The sequence below is a fragment of the Paramormyrops kingsleyae genome, chromosome 6 (assembly GCF_048594095.1).
Source record: "Paramormyrops kingsleyae isolate MSU_618 chromosome 6, PKINGS_0.4, whole genome shotgun sequence".
Lineage (NCBI taxonomy): Eukaryota > Metazoa > Chordata > Actinopteri > Osteoglossiformes > Mormyridae > Paramormyrops > Paramormyrops kingsleyae.
The window spans coordinates 32370283-32388238 of record NC_132802.1 but is presented as its reverse complement, the minus strand read 5'-3'; the positions used below and the strand labels follow the sequence as shown (position 1 = coordinate 32388238).

The following is a 17956-nucleotide window of genomic DNA, read 5'->3' as shown; positions in this document are numbered from 1 at the left end:
AAACACCCCAATGGACATGGCTAACTGGAGAAATGACGAGAGTCAGGAACATCTGTCAGTAAGGGCCAAAGTGCTGTAAACAAAACACTTTGTACTTTTTAGGTCTTGTCCTGCCTCCTGCATGCTCTACCGAAGCACCACACCTCATCTAAACCAACCAGAGTATCTCTAGTAGGGTGTGAACACGTCTGACATGGACAATCTCCAGTTGTGTGCTACATATGAAAGGGCAACTCCAGAAAATATTTGGACCTGATTTTTTGGATGCTCTCGACCCAAAAGACTAAACATGACCCAATCAGTACTGTAAAATAAAAACTGTACCAACTTTTAAAAATAACTGTAAAATAAAAAATATATACCTACTTTTGGCCCACCCTGTACATAAAATAATTTTAACAGCAACCCTAGGAAGTTAAGGATTTTTCCTTTTATTTTAAACTTTTTTAATGAAGTTCAATGAATGAGTACCAGCTGAGGAATTTGGTTGCCATTTTCTAGTTTGTCATTCTTAACTCATGCTGAACATTAATATACTGAAACAGTGTTGTTTTACAGATCCAAAAATCCATATGAACTTTGCATATGAATACAACATTGCCTTCTCACAGCAGTCTTGCCACTGGAGTTTCTGCTCATTGTCAGAAAGCCTAATAGTGCTGAATAGGATGACTTATACGGTGCTAATATTAGACCAGAAGTGGCTGTTAAAAAAGACAGCAACTTCCATTTTAAAAGAACTGTCAACCCCTTTATTAAAATAACTCACACAGTCATTACTACAGGTTTATTTGCACTCTGTATGTGGGTCTGCTGACTTGAAAATATTCCACGCTGTAGTGTTGTGGCATGATATAAAAAGACACCACACCTTGTTCATTCTAAGTATGCAACAGATTGTTCTGACAAATGTGTTCAATTTCATTCTATATGGATATCATTTGAAGTATATGCCACCTTTATACTATGCCACCAAAAAAGTCTGAAAGATGCCTACACCTTGACTTTTTCTCATCCCATCTCAACTATATAAACTCATCTGTCATTAATGGGGTATGGGAAGCCATCGCATAATCATGGGGGGAGGGTGAAAGCTGCATCTTTTTACGCTCAATAGCTCAAATCATGCTGTTGTCAAAAGTTACATTAGTCTCGAAAAATACAATTCACTGAAAGTAGGCCAAACTTTCAAATATGTTTCTTGGTTTGTGATTTTTTTTCTCCCATAACAACTCTTGACAAAGCCCTGACCCAGTAACCTAGAGACGTTTGGAGACCTTCTCGTGTTAGAATAATTAAACAATTTGTGTAAGCAAGTACTTTAACATCCATAAAGACAGATTCTTATCTTATTCACATCATACCTTCTCTTACTCTCGTTGTGCAAATATAGTTGCAAATTGTATGATCTGATGAATTTGTGGGAAGTTTGCAGTACAATCATAGGTGGCATTGAGATACAGTTATTACTCTGCCTTGCCTCAGTTGCCTGAACTCTCCTCTCTGCCCTGCACTCACTGATAGCTAATATGCCTGCTGTTCAGACTCCAGAAGCCAGTCTGCTCACTTTCGCGACAGCTAAACACAATACGGCACACTATAAATACCACTGATCTGCTGCTGCACAAAACAGGGTGCAGCACAGCAGTATGAAAGCAGGTGAGTCACAGCAGAGGAGCCCCATAACAGGAACCAGCTCTCGCTGTAGCCCAGCTGGTCATATGATCAGGCAAGCGAGGCCAGCTACATATTCTGACACTGAGCAGCTGATTAAGAACCCTCAGAGCAAGAACGCAGCCCTGCCACTTTCCACAAGAACGAAAACAGACTTTGCTAATCAAAGCAGAATACCACATGGCTTGCAAGAAAATCAGAAAGTAATATGCTATACTGTTTAAAAGCAAGCTTCTCACATAAAGACACATAAATATGGACCCATGCACAGGGTTAAATACTGTGCTCAGACTAGAACTATAAATTATATTAAAATATTCTGAAAGAGTAGATCAAAGGGCACCCTTCTTATACCGAAACAAAAACTGAGCTCAGGAAAAGCATTAAACTTGCCTACAACGTTTTTCCGACCAGCCTTCGTAGATGCACGTCACAGTGACACAGAGCAGGGCATTCAGGACTCCTAACTACTTTGAGTTCATGGCCAGCAGTTCAAAAAATTAATCAAATTAACTGGCTGACTGGAACATTAAAAGAAAGGTGAGCATTATATTCTAGGGACGCAAGTCTGAATGCCCTCCCTAAAAGGTCAGAATTACATTTAAGACCAAAATAAATGTTTCCTTAAAACACAAAACAGACTGTAATCAAAGCAATAAACAAAAGCACTCTATACTAAAATATCTTTACACTGTTTAGCAAACCTTAATGGTGGTTCACGTTATTTTGATAATTACAATTGGTAACTCCTTTTTTATGAGAACACAAATTCATTTTTCACACTAAAGCCTAAACTTCCAACTGAAATCATGTTCCGAAAAAAAATTGTTACAGCAAAGCTTTAAAAGTCTCTGCTGCCTTTTTTAAAAATGTTCTTTAAACCGACTTTACACATATTGTATTTTCCATTTAAAAAAATATTAACTCCATGTGAACCCAAAATTAAACACTGTTGCAGTGCTACAAGGTAAGCTAGTTATCAGCCTTATGGACAGTAATTAGGAATTATTCAAGGAACAGGGTATTTTTTTCCATGCAAATGTGGTTTTATAACATTAATGGACTGGATTCAGCAAATGAATATATGCAATTAAATTCCTTATAAATTTGCAGGCACATTTTGATTTAAGGATTAACTGACAGTGGTAGTGTAACTTTTTATGGATTGTCCATAAATTAGCACGACTGACAGCTCAGCCTGATTAATCCAATATAAACATGCGCTGCACACACTACCATTTGTCTCACTGCAAAGTGCATAACCGATTCTCGCACATCCTCTAATGCAGGAAGACAGCAGTTTTCTTGTGGGGTGGTGGGGGGGAGAGAGAGAGAAGGGAAGTCAACGGCCAATATAGGACACGCTGGCATGCAGACATTAATACCAGTTATTTGAAGCCACTTCACTCATTTTAAGTCAAGCCTATAATGACATGCTAGCAAATGGAACAAGATCTGAGTATCTGTTACACAAAAAAGAAACACCACACTGGCAATTCATATCTAAAAACTATTTTGTGCTGTAATACCACACAAGGCTTGTTACATACATATTGTACAATTTATATCCATGTTTACCAAAAAATGTCATGCTTATTCCAAATTTGACTAGTTAAAAATCCATGCAAGTGGAAATAACCACCAAATTTAAATTCATGGATAAACAAATATTAAAAGCTAAAATGATACTAAAATACAATTACATGACAACCATAAGATATCTGCAGTGAATGTTTTAATGCATGGGTTAGCCTGTTACTGCTGTGGACCGAAGGCATAATCAGTTATGGCTGCTTATGTCACTTCCTTCCGTCTTTTTCAGACACCATACATTTAGATGCACTGCCGTCTTCGTCGCAGCAAATCTCAAAATGAGCACACAGGACTAAAAACATGGCGCCAAGACCAAGCAGGCATATTTGCTTTCTCTGTATTTGCATGGTTTCCGCAGACGTGCCATTCAGATGAAGAGGTGACTAACCCGCCTGTGTCACACTGGTGTGTGCTGGGACTGTCTCCAGTCGCTAACTGGACAAGCAGTTATGAATAATGGGCTAAAGGCTGAAAAGTTCTGGTAGATATGGAGAAATAAAATTGATTTTTGCTGTTAATTGCAGGACTGTCTGCTTGGATTTACACTAACAGTGCTCACTCATATTAACGTACAAAAACATTTGTCAAAAAAGTTTAATTAAATGTGAAATTAAATTCATTAATAACTAAGATATTACATTCACCATTTATATGATAAACCATAAAATTATGTTTCTTCTAATACCTTCAAGACAAACTTACCTGCCATGATTTATGGTAAAAGAACTGTAGGACTGGAAAACAAAATAAAATCAATTAGTCTGATCAAAGACTGGATGCTCATAGTTGTGATTCCTGAATAAAGGAGAAAATTAAAAGAGAAAGAAAAAAAAACAACAACATGGTCCAACGTTTAAGCACTTTAAGCAACCCAAGAAGGGGGGGGGAGGGGTTTGGAGCACAGTCATACACTATGGGCAATTTAATAGACACCAATCAACCTAACCAATTAGCCATCATGCTGCCCAAAGGGGACAAAATGCTAGAGATAACAGTCACTAATAATTATTGCTCCAATGTACATAAATGCTGGAAGGCTGTGATAAAAAAAAAAATCCCCATTAAAATTATTCTTCACATGTGGACAATGAGGACCACAACAGACCTGCAGTTATACTGACTGACCTTGCAGTTAGGCTGCAACAGAACAGAACACACAGATTGGAGACAATGTAACTACAACATGTCACACTGACAAGGTTGACAAAACACATTTCCAGTTTGTGGATTCAATGGTGAGCAGGGGAAAAGGAATGTGTTTCTACCTTTGTCTGATAAACACCGGACGTAGCTGTCCCCCAGTTCACATGCTGCATGTACTCCTTGTACATATGCATACACACAGGACATTGACAGAAAGGCCACTTAAAGTTTACTACAAATTAAATAGCCTCAATGTAAAATTCAACCTGCAGTGGATACATCACCAGTACTCCCCAATCTCAAATAAACAAACAGTTCAGCAATAATATATAAGGAATTACAGTGATTGCGGATTTCATATTGTTTTAGGACTGGGTTAGAAGTTATGTTGACTTTTAATGTCATACCTGCAACTAGGGCCATATTTATGGCTAGAGTATATAAATCGTAAAACAGAGAGAACAATAAAAGTGGTAAAAATGCATTTTGCAGTTATTTATGAATGTATCTAAATGTGATGCTTAAGATTAGTTTTCAGTTAGAAAATTTCTAAAAAGCCTCTGGCTTGACTTTACCAAAAACCTCTGTTACAGAGTCCATAAAATGGTAAATGCACCAAAGAGATTTGAAAGAAGGACAATACAATAAAATGTGCTTAACAGTTAAAGAAACTTTTCATGCAGGACATACAGGTGGATCTTCAAGTTAAGTAAAACATGCCAGTTAGCCCAGTGATGCCCTATACGACACCTTGATGACCTGATCCTATTGGTTTATAAAACTGACTGTTGCACCAATTGTAATAACAGGGGAAAATTCAGAGAGTTTATTAATTATGCTAATGTCCCATTCACTTTTATTTTTAGGGTTAAGTAAGTAAACCACACTGTTCTCCTGTTACATAAGAAAATTTACTGTGATCAAGTTAATTCAATAAACACACATGCAACCTGGAGTAGAAAACTTGAAATGGTACCACTATGCAACTCAAGCAGCTAATGTAGTTCATGGCTTTTTGTTGGTTAATTTGCAACGTTCCAGTCTTATTATATATGGCTTTTTCCAAGTCTGTGACTGCAGTTCATCTTATCAAGGTTTAAGACAGGAGGTGAGTGAGTGCTGAGAGAAGGTCAGTGCTTAATATATTCAGGTCTCACTTGTGAGCCCCTTTGTACATACTGCTAGCACCTAAGGATCTTGTAGTATACCTGGATCACGTAGATCACACTGCAGGACAAAGTTTCTAGCACATCACTAAAATCTGGTTCATTAAAAGCCTCTAAAAAGGCTCCCCATTACCATAACATTATTCACAGAACATACATACACTGTATTTGTTGGACTGATTCATAAGTAATTTGCAACCAGGGTAAATACTTCTTACTAATTTTAACACTATCAATATCAATAAAATCAGAAAACATTTTTATATTCTGCTCTCCCTTCAAGCCTGAAAGTGACATCCTTATTATATTAAAATCTTGTGCATTTGTTCTAGAAACAAATAAAAAAAAATGTATCTGAAAAGCAACACTTCATCTGCCATTAAAGGGTCTTTAAAATAATCATTCAGAATGAAAGATCAATGAGAAATGGATTGTTTTGCAAAGAACCTGTAATTTACCCTTACATGGATAATTAATCAAGAACCTTCAATGGTAACTATTATTTAAATAACATTAGGCCTGCCGACAAACCCTAAAGATGCAGCTCAACGACTTGTTATACAATCAGATACAAATGCATGCCATATTATTATAAGCCTACAGTTGCATACATGGTAATGGTAAATCTAGAATAAATATACACGGCCTTGAACGAGCAGCACTGTACATGAATTAGATCTCTGGAGACCACTCTGAATTTATCTGCATAACTGAGACAGCATATTTCTCTGCTACAGTAAAATCCTGTTATAACGGACTTCAAGGGACCTGGCAAAACAGTCCGTTATATCCAGAGTTGCTATATGCCCAGAACACAACTACAGGACACCATTTACTCATGCCACACCTCAGCAGACACACTTGTGGTACAGATTATTATATTGTACATGTAGTAATCCAACTTTACCTGAGCAGATGCGTGACTATTAATAATCCCGACTAAGTATCTGCGCTGGATATCACCGTCACGCCACATGCCTTGTAGGCGGAGCCTGCATGTCCGTTATAGCCGAACAAAACTACAGCTAATAGTGGCCCCGGGGACCAAATTGTTTGTCTGTTATAAGCAAAATTCTGGTATATGCGAGTCCGTTATATCCAATGCTTTTTCTGCATGTTCTTAAAGGCGCAGAGCCGGGACCAGCGGACCTCGTCCATTATAGACGATATTCCGTTATAAGAAAGTCCACTATAATGGGATTTTACTGTTTACATCAAAATATGAGATTGTGTGTGTGAGACAGACACACACACACACACACACACTAATGAATAACTGGAAAATAAAAGTAATAAATAAAAAAAACTAGAAGAGCCTTAAAGAGTATGGAGAAATGGTTTCAAATGTGCAAATATTTATGGTGGACAAACACTGCTGCTTTTGGTTTTGCTCTAGTAAAGGTTTAATTTGAATCAATGAAAAATATTTGTTCAAAAGTTCAAGATGGCGAGGGAATAAATACTGCCCACAGTATCAGCAACTTCTCTGAATTGTTTGCAAAGCTGCCAGTAAAATGCCATTTTCCTGCCATTTCATTTTTAATATATTTAGCACATTACTGGATACTTATTTGGCGATAGCAGAATTTTGAATGACAGCTGGAAAACTGAATTGTGAATGTTATTATAAGTTAATATATCATTACCTTATTTAAGAATTAAGTAACATTTTGACTTTATCCATGCATCCTTAATCATATCATTTCCTTTTTTCCAAAACACAAGCTGAATTTAAAGGCAATTCAAAGTAATTAATGGCACCTAAGACAACAGGGGTGGTGTCCACACCCACACTAGTTACACTGCCAAACCAAGCCAAAAAGCTACTGTTCATTCAACAAACTTTAACTGACAGATAAACAATGAAATAAATTTTATTATCGCCACCTGCCTTTACAACCATCCATTAAAATGTCTATTTTAAGTTTTCACAAAAGGACAAGTGGACGTTTTAAAAAAATTAAAAAAAAGGAGGAGTATGCAGGGAATCATTTTTCGTAATGATATCCATATTAGTTATGCAACAGTTCCTATGAGGCCTTGAATCCTTTGAAAGACATCCTACGTGTGCAAGTTCAATTGATCTTATATGATAAGATCAATTGATATCTACATTTCATGATATCTACATTTCATGGTTTTATCAGACATTCACTAACCATTAGACAGGCAGCAGAACATCGCAGATGATTTTCTCTTGTAACCAGTAAGGTTTAAAAAAATGTATAAATGCTTAAAAAAACCTAAGTGTAAAAAAGGCTAAAACAAATAAAACTGCTTGCACAAACCCACACCCATCAGAAAGTGAAGGCCTAACACCAGTGGTCACAACTGGCTTAACATCATACTCTTAATAATTACTGTAATCAGTTTAAGTTCATTTTCCCCCCAAATACATCCATCAATAAATCTTTATCCTGAATTTATACAATTAGTTTTGGAAAAGGCACAGGTATAATAGAACAGGTAATGATACGTGTAACTGTACCAGTACAGGGATATGGGCTTTAGACCCCTCTTTTATATTTAATGGTTGCAATTTTTCCCCATGGTTTGAAGATACTGTGATTCAGCATAGCACAACTATTGATGATAACATGGTTGCCTTCATAGGAGCTGTAGGGGTAACGTGAGATTAATAAAATATATAATGGTTTACTGGGTAATGATTCAACTGTCGTAAACCTCACCAAAAGATAGTTACACAAACACACATACACACAGGAGTACATGGATGCCTAATAACAACAAAGCACTAAATTTCCATGGAAGTTAATGGAAGCAATATTTACAACCACAAATGGTATTGTTTTCTCATGATCAATTAGAATTTCTTTAAAACAAAAAAAATGCAATGAGTATCTAAAGCAAATCAATACTTATTATGCATATAACAAAACTATAAAGGATTCTGCAGAAGAATCAATGAGGAACATAAACATCTATTTAAAAAAATTCAAGTCAGCTCTCATAAACATTGCTTTTAATTCATTCCTTTGTATCTGTAATATGCCATTGCTAATGGCAAAATTAACTGAACATTTAAATTCAGTTTCTGTAAGGCAACTGCCAGAGGTCTGTAATGACATCCTTAAAAAGACTTGTCAGTCATTCATAGAAAATTAGTGGCAAATGCTCACTTTTCACCAGAATTAACAAAACACAATAAAAGAAAAAGGAAATCATAAAAATGCATGAAACAGCAATATAATTTTATAGCGAATTATAAAATTAATTTATAACAATCGTCTTCAAGTGAGCAAGTATGAACTAATGTAACAAATCAAATTCTAATTTATATTTTAAAATAATGTCAATGGAGAAACGTTCATGAATAATGACATAATATCAATATCACCAGGAAACCAACCTAGTGATAAGTAACTAATAACATTTGAAATATTTCAAAAAACATACTTTGCAAATTAAATTAAAAGCCATCTTTATTACATACACAAAATCACAAGTGTTCACCATAGCTTAATAAAATGTTGAAACTTGCTTTATTCCTTATGTTTAATCATAGCCTGTTTGCTTAGAGTCCATTGTTATCCACTGCATGTTACACTGCCCATAATCACATGGAACAGAGAACTGACCTTTGTTGTACAAAAACAAATTGATCTGGTTGCATATTCAAGAGAGATTTCGCTTGTGATTATACCAGAATCTGCTAAATGCCAACATATTTCTGGTTTCAAATCTTCATCCATCACATTTTCCAAATTGTCATTTAAATTAATATGGTCAACTGTTCAACCTCATTTTGTGACATTTGCACTAGGTGAACAGATCCCTTTGTACCCCTCCATAATAGCATATATTGTCCTAATTCTCTTAAAATTTTTGGAAAAGAGTGCAGATTATGGCAAAAAACTCAGCAGTAGCAACAGAAGGAAAAGATTTTGTTTTTCACAAAGAAATTGTGACCACTGTTGTCAAACCTTTACTGAAAAACAACTAACAGACAACCAATGCAGGAAAGTTCTCATGTCATTAATGTAATGTAATTAATGAATTTGGATTCAATTAATTACATTCCCTTGAGTTACAGAAATAAGAACACAAAACAAGTTAACAAAACTTTATTCAGTGGTCTTGTATGCCCATCTACACAAAGCACTAAGCACATACAAACCTAAATGTGGTTACGAAACACCATATACCGCTATACAGGCATGCACAAAAAGAACATCAAAAAAGAAAACTGAAAACCCTTTACGCAGCAGAAAGCTTTACAACCCGGATTATTTCGTGGAAAGGATGTGGCTTAATTCATAGGCACTATTCTCCCATGCGTCACTGCATGTATGGTAAATTTATCATTTACCTTTAAAGGCCTAAACATGTAATGAAAGTATCGGCTTATAAAGAGCGGCTTTCACAGTACACACCAAAATGAGTGCCAAGTGTCAGCCTCAATAAATAGTGACTTCTACAGGCCACACATCTTGCTTGTGCTCCGTTAGCCAGAAGTTTTCATGTGTCATCATTACACATGGGACGGTTAGTTCACCCTTCCAGTATCTCTCAGCTGGTCACTGCACAAGTGCTTTCTACAGACTCATAAGGCACCTGCTGGTTGGCAGTAGTCAACTATGCTGCTCCACTGGGCATCAGCAACTTCTGCCCTGCATGACATAACCTGTAGAGTGTGAAGTACACTGCCATATCTGCCTGGTGAGTATCTTCATAATAAGAATGTTATGCCGGCAATATGGTGATAAAAAAGGAATAAATATCAGGTAGAGAAGGTATAAGGCCACATAGCTTTAAAATGTTTGGTGTGTCACCTGAAATGCAAAATTAAAAATTAAACACAGAATATTAATAAATCAACATACAAAATAATTCATACAAGTCATAATTTGGCATGTGTGTGAAAGCTTGAGATAATTGCCATAAATAATACAATTTATTGATCTTACAATCCTTGTACCTTTAAAGTATCTTGGAATGGTGTGTGAGTGTGCCCTGTGATGGGTTGGCGCCCCATCCTGGGTTGTTCCCTGCCTTGTGCCCGTAGCCTCTGCAACCCCGAATAGGACAAGCCGTTTCAGAAACTGAATGGATGGATGGATGGGAGTGCATCTTGATAGAATAATTCCATATTCCCATATTTCTAGCTACAGGACTGATAATGAAGACATTTTGGATGTTTGAACTTAATATATTGTGACCAATCAGTGCCTGAGAAAATATAACTGACAAATGAAAACAGATTTTACATGCAGTGATACCCATTTAATCCTCACTGACGACATATTGGCAGAGTACATAAGAATGAAGGGCAAAGCAGGATTACTCTTATTACTCCTACAGACTGTCCCTAACTCACAACCTATGCGACTTACAATGATACACACGTACAGGTTTTTAAATTAATTAATAAGCCATCAAGCAACCAACCAACCAAATAAATAAAGTTGAACAAATTTATGCAAAAAAGTTGGAGGTTGTACAACTAGCAATACTACTCTACCTACTGCATGCTGCGTGCCATATGATAGGTGCCGCAGAAAAGTACTGTACGGCAATGAGATCATCCCCACCTCACGCACATCTCTGTTTAATGCTCAAAAGTCAGTGCGATTGCCCTATTGCAACATACGTCAATTTCGACATAAAATCAGAACAGAACCGAGTCGTAATTCAGTACAGTCTGTATCTATGCATAAAAAAGTAGGAATTATGCATAAGCAATGCACTGATGTGAAGGTCCTCAACATTAAAAATCACTAGGAATAAATATTTTTAGCATAGTAGTGTAAGTTCTGTAAAAGCTTAGCCATATAATTGACATTTAAAATACAATAATACAAGCATCGGGACTCAACTAGATCTAATTGTGTTACTCTGGAAATAAGACTTTTACGGAAATCCTTAAAAAGAGTGTACAACACTGATTATCAACCCAGTCTGTGGGGGCCTCCAGCAGCCTACATTTTTGCACCCTCCAAGCACACCTGAACCAAACAATCAAACAAGTAGGAACACCAAGTACCTGGTGGAGGTGTGTTAGGTGCATAGATTTCATAGTCCAGAAAAAAAAATACATGCATTAATAACAGCATTTTAACAGTGATTTGCTGGTAATGTGTATTCATGGTCAGAAAAACCATGCACAACATTATATAGCAACCTCAATATTTTTAAACAGTTTGGATGTACAAAATGTGTGTAGTAACTTGCACATCACTTTGAACAAAAAACTACTACTAAATAAATTAATGTGCTGCAATCTACCATCAGGTTAAAATTTTTATGAAACAGATGGGAAATCACTACAATTAATTTTTAAAAATGCATGTCAGACCTGATTGTTTATTAAATGAACACTGGTACTATGAAAATAAACCTGCAATAAACCTGATGGTTTGAGACAGGTCAAGTCAGGTCAGTTTGAGAGCAAAAATGAAGTTTTATTTAGGTATTATACAGGCCCAACTATGACAATTGCCACAAAAGCATTCAATCAGAACAGTAATAAAAAAAGGAAGTTAACATTACAAGTAAAAATCAGAGAGAGCTTCTCAAAAGCATCACATAAGTAAACTACTATATGAAGCTACTCCAACATTGTCAACAGCCATTCATGACTACTGTGAATATTTAAAGAAAACTCTTTAAAACCCAGCAACAGGTCTTTGAAATATATTGACTGTTGCTTCTTAAAATCATTACCCAGTCCCAGCACAAAAACAAGCCAAATTAATTAGTTTTGTTATTATGCCAAGGTGGGATAAAGCACTGACGTGTAGCTATTATCTAGATAAGCATTTTAAACATTTAAAGATTTTTTAATAATAAAAAAATCTTTCATTGTCAGACCAAAGGTTCCAGAATTCAAAATATTTTGCTGATTTAAAATAATTTTTTTCCTCACTTCAACAAGCACCAACAATTCCATCACAAAATAATTACCATAAACTACACCACTTATTGTAGACTTCTTTGGATCAAACTAAATGTTTTAAAAATATAGAATTTAAAAACACTAAACCACTCAGGTAAAATGTCTGTATAACGATCATTATAAAACAAAGTTAATAGCTTTGCTTTATTTATTTTGCACAATGATACTTCATAGTGGGGTATCCTTCATCATATTCCACCTCTAGTAAAGCTACTGTAATTCAGTATTTTATGACAAATACTCAAGGAGAAGTCTGAAATAGACAGATCTTAAAATAAGGTTTAGGTGTAGAGCTGTCATTATCAAATTTATCAATAACTGAGTAAGCTACAGATTAATCTGAGGATTCATCAAGTAGTTGTTTATATATCATAATATACTATAACTAAATTATAATATAATTAGGCTAGCACAAGGCAGGGACAAATCATCCATTGCACAGTGCACACTCAGTCATACATACCAGCAGTTTAGGCACTCCAAATCATTTTAGCTGCATGTTTTTGGACAGTGGAGGAAAACCAGAGGATCCACTGAAAAGTCACGCATACAGAGTGAACATACAAACTCCACACACACACACACAACATGGCGGTGTGTGGCGACAGTGCTACCCACTGCGCCACTATACTGTCCTCATTTTATAGACATGCACATGGTGCAATGTTAATATCGACATGGCATTCCATGCACATGCAACTGTCACATGGCAAGGACCACAAGAGTCTGCTGGGTTCACATCATCAATAAAATGTGCTGAAATATTTTTACTCAGTCTGATGAAACATAACTTAGCAAGCTTTGCAATTTTAATGATGGTTCCTTTTCAACATTATCCAGGGTATGCTTTAAAAATTAATAAATAAAGAAGTTTACCACCACTGCTTTTGAATGAACTCTGCATGAGCTCCCCAAGACAATCATTATCATTCCCATTCTTGCTGTTGAACTTACTCATAGATCTTGTGGCACATTTGAGAAATTAAACAAGTCAAAAGGCGAAAACGAACTGGTCATAAAAAAAGTCTTTCCACTATATGGAAATATTTTGTATTCCATACAAACAATATTGAGCAGAAGTAAGTTTTGTCAGCACTGCTTTATATCTGCTAGCACAAAGCACGGCACCACCAACTTATGACAGACTTTTCAAATTTTCAACTGCTAAATATCGCAAACACTAGAAATATAGCAATGTGAACTTTTTCCAGTTTTGTTCAGCCCTAACACACAATGTGTTCACAAAAAATAATTCTAATTGGTTATATGTACCATACTATGTAAAATGATGCAGCTAGAAGGGTCTAACCTTTGTTTAAGCAGCGACTATTTTGACATACGGGATTTGTAAAAAGTAAATTAAACAAAATAATTTCAGTCGAAGTGGTGATAAAGGCATGCTAGGCTACTCTGAGAGGCGAAATGTAAGATATCTCATATCTAACCTTGCATTATTGAATGTCCCTCAAACATTTAGGTCTTCTTTTACTGTGTATTTGCATCGCAGTCATGCTGTGGTGATATTTAAGTTCTGCTTTGAAATACTGACAGATGACTGCATTTTCATTCACTTTTAATGTAAAATGCTTCTACATAAATGATGCTTTCGGTCATTATTTGGATCCTCATCTCTATGCATCATCTTCCTTCCACCATATTGCAGAGTAATCGAGAAGGAAAATTTTAATCAAGGCTTTTTAATAATCACGTAATCGAGTTAAATCGAGTAATCACGAAAGCTCTAGTTAGGATACAGTGGTGATATTTGAATCAGAAATTTGCTCCACTTTATTCACTTTTTCTGAATTTTTGTTCCACTTCTGTTTGTCCCACAGAAATTTGAAACTTCAACACAGAGAAAGCTCAAAAAAAATAATACTGCTTACAAAACATGGCCTTTAGTTAATTGTGTATATATTTAACAAATTAAAGGCCAATCATGACAACCACGCAATACATTTCAGAGAAGGTGTGTCACACACAAAAAAGGAAATAATAATAAAAAAAAAATTTTAAAAAGCAGCAGCAAAATATTTAGTAACCACAGCTCATTATTCGGGAGTATTTGGAGGAGAAAAAAAAGATTTTCATCCAAAGGTGAGCTCACAGGGTCAGCCTTCACAACTGTCATAGGTTAAAACAAGTCACCGACTGTATCAAACATCCAGGGCCCAAAGGCAGAGTTCAAGTTAAAATGGTCCTGAGTGGTAACACCACAATAAGGATTATGCACCAATTTAAACACCAAAAAATACATTTTCCTTACAATTAATTATGCAGACATTTAAAAACACTGGTGGATTAATGACCCTCTTTTGCAGAATTTTATTAAGTACAGGCCTATATTTAGGCCTAACATGTGACATAAGTCAAGAAAGTTCCTTCATAGTTTGACTATGAAATGTCAAATTTGCCATTGGCCATTTTTTAATCAATAGACAAGACAGTTTGGGAGAGGAATGATCAGTATGCAGCAAAAAAATGGTTATCAAAGGTTGATAAAGGGAAATGGTAGATAAATCATTTTAAGATCAGTCAGCAGTTGTGAGAAACCACTCAAGTAGGCAAGCAAGCAAGATTCACCGTATGACACATTTTGAGATGCAGTGTAAAGTGTTCTGCTCGAGCAGCCACACGTTATGTTGCCTCGACATCTATTCCTCTATTTTTGTGATCAAGGCAAGGATGCTATAGAGGGAGAGCTACTCAACCCCACTCCCTTTAACTGATAACATTTCAAGGTCCTGGGGGAGGTTAAGTTTCCAAATTTCAACCAACTGATATGTAAATCACTGAATGTTTGGATTTCATCGGATGTGATTATTTCCATTTAACTCCATAACAAAATGTATGCTAATAATGATCATTTTTGTGTCTAGCTTTACTTTTCCTATGTTAAACATTGGCCTTTATTATGATATAAATATATGACAGGATTCATCCCTGGTCAAATCCAACCAGCAGAGGACCTCTGTATATACCCTGTACCAGAAATCTATTGTAATGTAATGCCTTTTTCTTCCAAAAATTGCAAAAACTAAGCATAGTGCCTTAGTTCAGACGTAGGTTGGTGTGTTACTTCTGAACAGTTCGGGGTGAATTATGTCATAGTCACCATTTCCTGTGTTTCAAATCAACTTCAGATATTAATTTACACAGGTTCTACGAAAAAGGTAAGTAGTGCAGCCCACCTCACAACATTGTAGCTAAAAGGTGTACATTCCAGGAATGTATGGTAGGGGAGGAAACTGTGTTATATTCTTAAAATGTAAGAAATCAGCAGGAGAGCACATATCACACTTACAGCAGCATGGCATTTGTTCCATGTTACTTTGAAGCAAGATATTTCTTTTGAAGCCAGACAAATCTCATACAAACTCAAACTTAGTTCCTCCAGTATAAAAGACTGAAAACTTTTTAAAAATTAAACAATACTTAATAAACTAATATCCATCAAATACAGCAGACAAATCCTTCATTCTCATCAATAGCTTTTAAATTTGGATAACTAAACAACCAAAGCTTTCTTTTCATAAAGATTTTTATGCATATATTTCAACTCACCGTATTAAGTCCCAATTATACAGCTCAACTAGATCCCAAGCGAAGACACGCAATTCCCAAAAACACTCTCCCCCCCACATACCCCCCCCCCCACACCAACAGTGACGCACTTATAGACAGCAATGCGAGTGCGGTGCCTGTCACGCTAAAACGTTCAGGGCTAACTCACATTAATGTATTCGTCTGCATCCCGATTACAGACCATTTCTTTAGGGAAATCTTGCTTTTGATCACTGCGAATAACCGTATACGTAGCGTTTAAAAAATCGCGTCAGTATAAATTGTCATTTAATTTTTTTTTCCAATTTGGTAATGTAAATCACACGGTGTACCTAGAAGACACTGATCATTTTCATACGCCAAATAGCTAGCGGAGACCACGTCCAAGGGCAGAAAATTGGTCATTTTTTTATCAAAGAATTAATAAACACACCTAAGCATGCACATACATTAGCAAGTCCATGATGTTAAAACAATTTTATATGCATAAAGATGTCAACCTCCAGTCTTTCCCCAAGCACAACAAATGACGCAACAAGCCTATCCGTGTATCCGCGAGGGATGCGAGGTGTCTTTAACATATTATTGCGAACTCCAGAAACAGAAATATACATATCCTGAGCTATAACTCGTAGATTTGATAAAATAACGTTACGGAGTTTTCCAGATTAACCTTTTTAAGGAAACACATGAGTGTAACTTAGCGCTAGCTTAGATACCTCATACGCACCTCATACAAAGTCGCACGTTAGATTTAAATACACTTATACGTTTCTTCATAGCAAAACACATAAAAACTACGCAACAAAGACAAAAATTTAATTTAAAAAATATCCAATCTGACACCTATTTTCCTTAAATAATAAAAATACAGTCATTACGCAATGTATGAGGCTGCCAAATTATACAGCAAGCTAGCTCGCTACATCCCGAATTAGAAAAAAAAGACGAGACATCAAATCCTGCACAGGTCTCCCGAAATGTCAGAAAAAGATGATATTCAGGGAAAATGAAGACGAACTGGTTTCTTTCACTGCGTTACTTTAAGAACGAAATAACTATCTAGTCAGCAGGCTACAAGTTAGCTGCCTAGCCAGGCAGCTCGCGAAGCTGAATTTAAAATCTGCTTACAAAGGGGTGTGGAAGCAGCCTAGGAAAGAAAGCATGAAGTATAAAAACTAGAAAAGGAAACAAATCATTCACTAATAATGTACTAATTACTGCAACTTTAGCTGGCTACAAAGCAAAGGAGTTTTCAGAAACGTCAGAAAATGACACAGACAAACACACCTCCTCCCACCAAACGCGCAAATTAATTTTCTTCTCATCCCACTGAAATGTTAAAGCGGGAGAAAATACTCTGACGTATTCTCCCCGCCTCTCTACACCGGCTAACAATAAATGTACAATAATTTAAAAGACAAGATTAAACACTCGCGTGTGTACAGCGAGCACCTCGAATCAGCGCAGACACTCAAATGAGACCTTATGTAGCTAATTCACACTTACAGTCTCTCCTCTCCGCTCTCTGCGGCGGCCATTTTTTTTATTTAAATAAATAAATAATTTCACTACACATCTTTTGCGGGCACCCCCCTCCCTTCGCCGCCCTCCTAACACACGCCGTCTCCGCTCGGAAGCAGTCGCGCGAGAGCTCCTCTTCAAGCAAGCGCGCTGAAACCCCGCGAGAACAAGAAAGCAACTGCGAAATCGTTTTCATCCGAAAAGGATCCCCGGCATTCTCCGCCTACAAAGAGTAAATTGATACATGTCGATTGGCTTTACGGAACGTCGTTGATGCTTTGTGTAACTGTCATTGGCCGCAAAATATAAATTGTACGTCAATCTTGCGCCGGAGTTGGTAGGCTGTAGAAAATCCCACTGGTAGAAATTATTTTTT

At 36.3% G+C, this 17956-nt stretch overlaps 1 protein-coding gene across 5 annotated transcripts in view; it reads right to left on the bottom strand.

The window, feature by feature from the left end:
* mecp2 (methyl CpG binding protein 2) overlaps positions 1–17700 on the bottom strand; it is a 41347-nt gene extending 23647 nt beyond the window's left edge. Inside the window, exons 1-3 of one of the 5 annotated variants that reach the window (XM_072713066.1) lie at positions 12956–16026; positions 10516–10605; positions 3970–4001 (exon numbers count right to left, since the gene is read on the bottom strand). In XM_072713066.1, coding sequence (XP_072569167.1) covers positions 3970–4001; positions 10516–10572 — 89 coding nt within the window. In that variant the 5' untranslated portion in view covers positions 10573–10605; positions 12956–16026. The other 4 variants (XM_023835887.2, XM_023835885.2, XM_023835884.2 and 1 more) reach the window with 4 other exon arrangements.
* Positions 17701–17956: the final 256 nt, after the last annotated feature.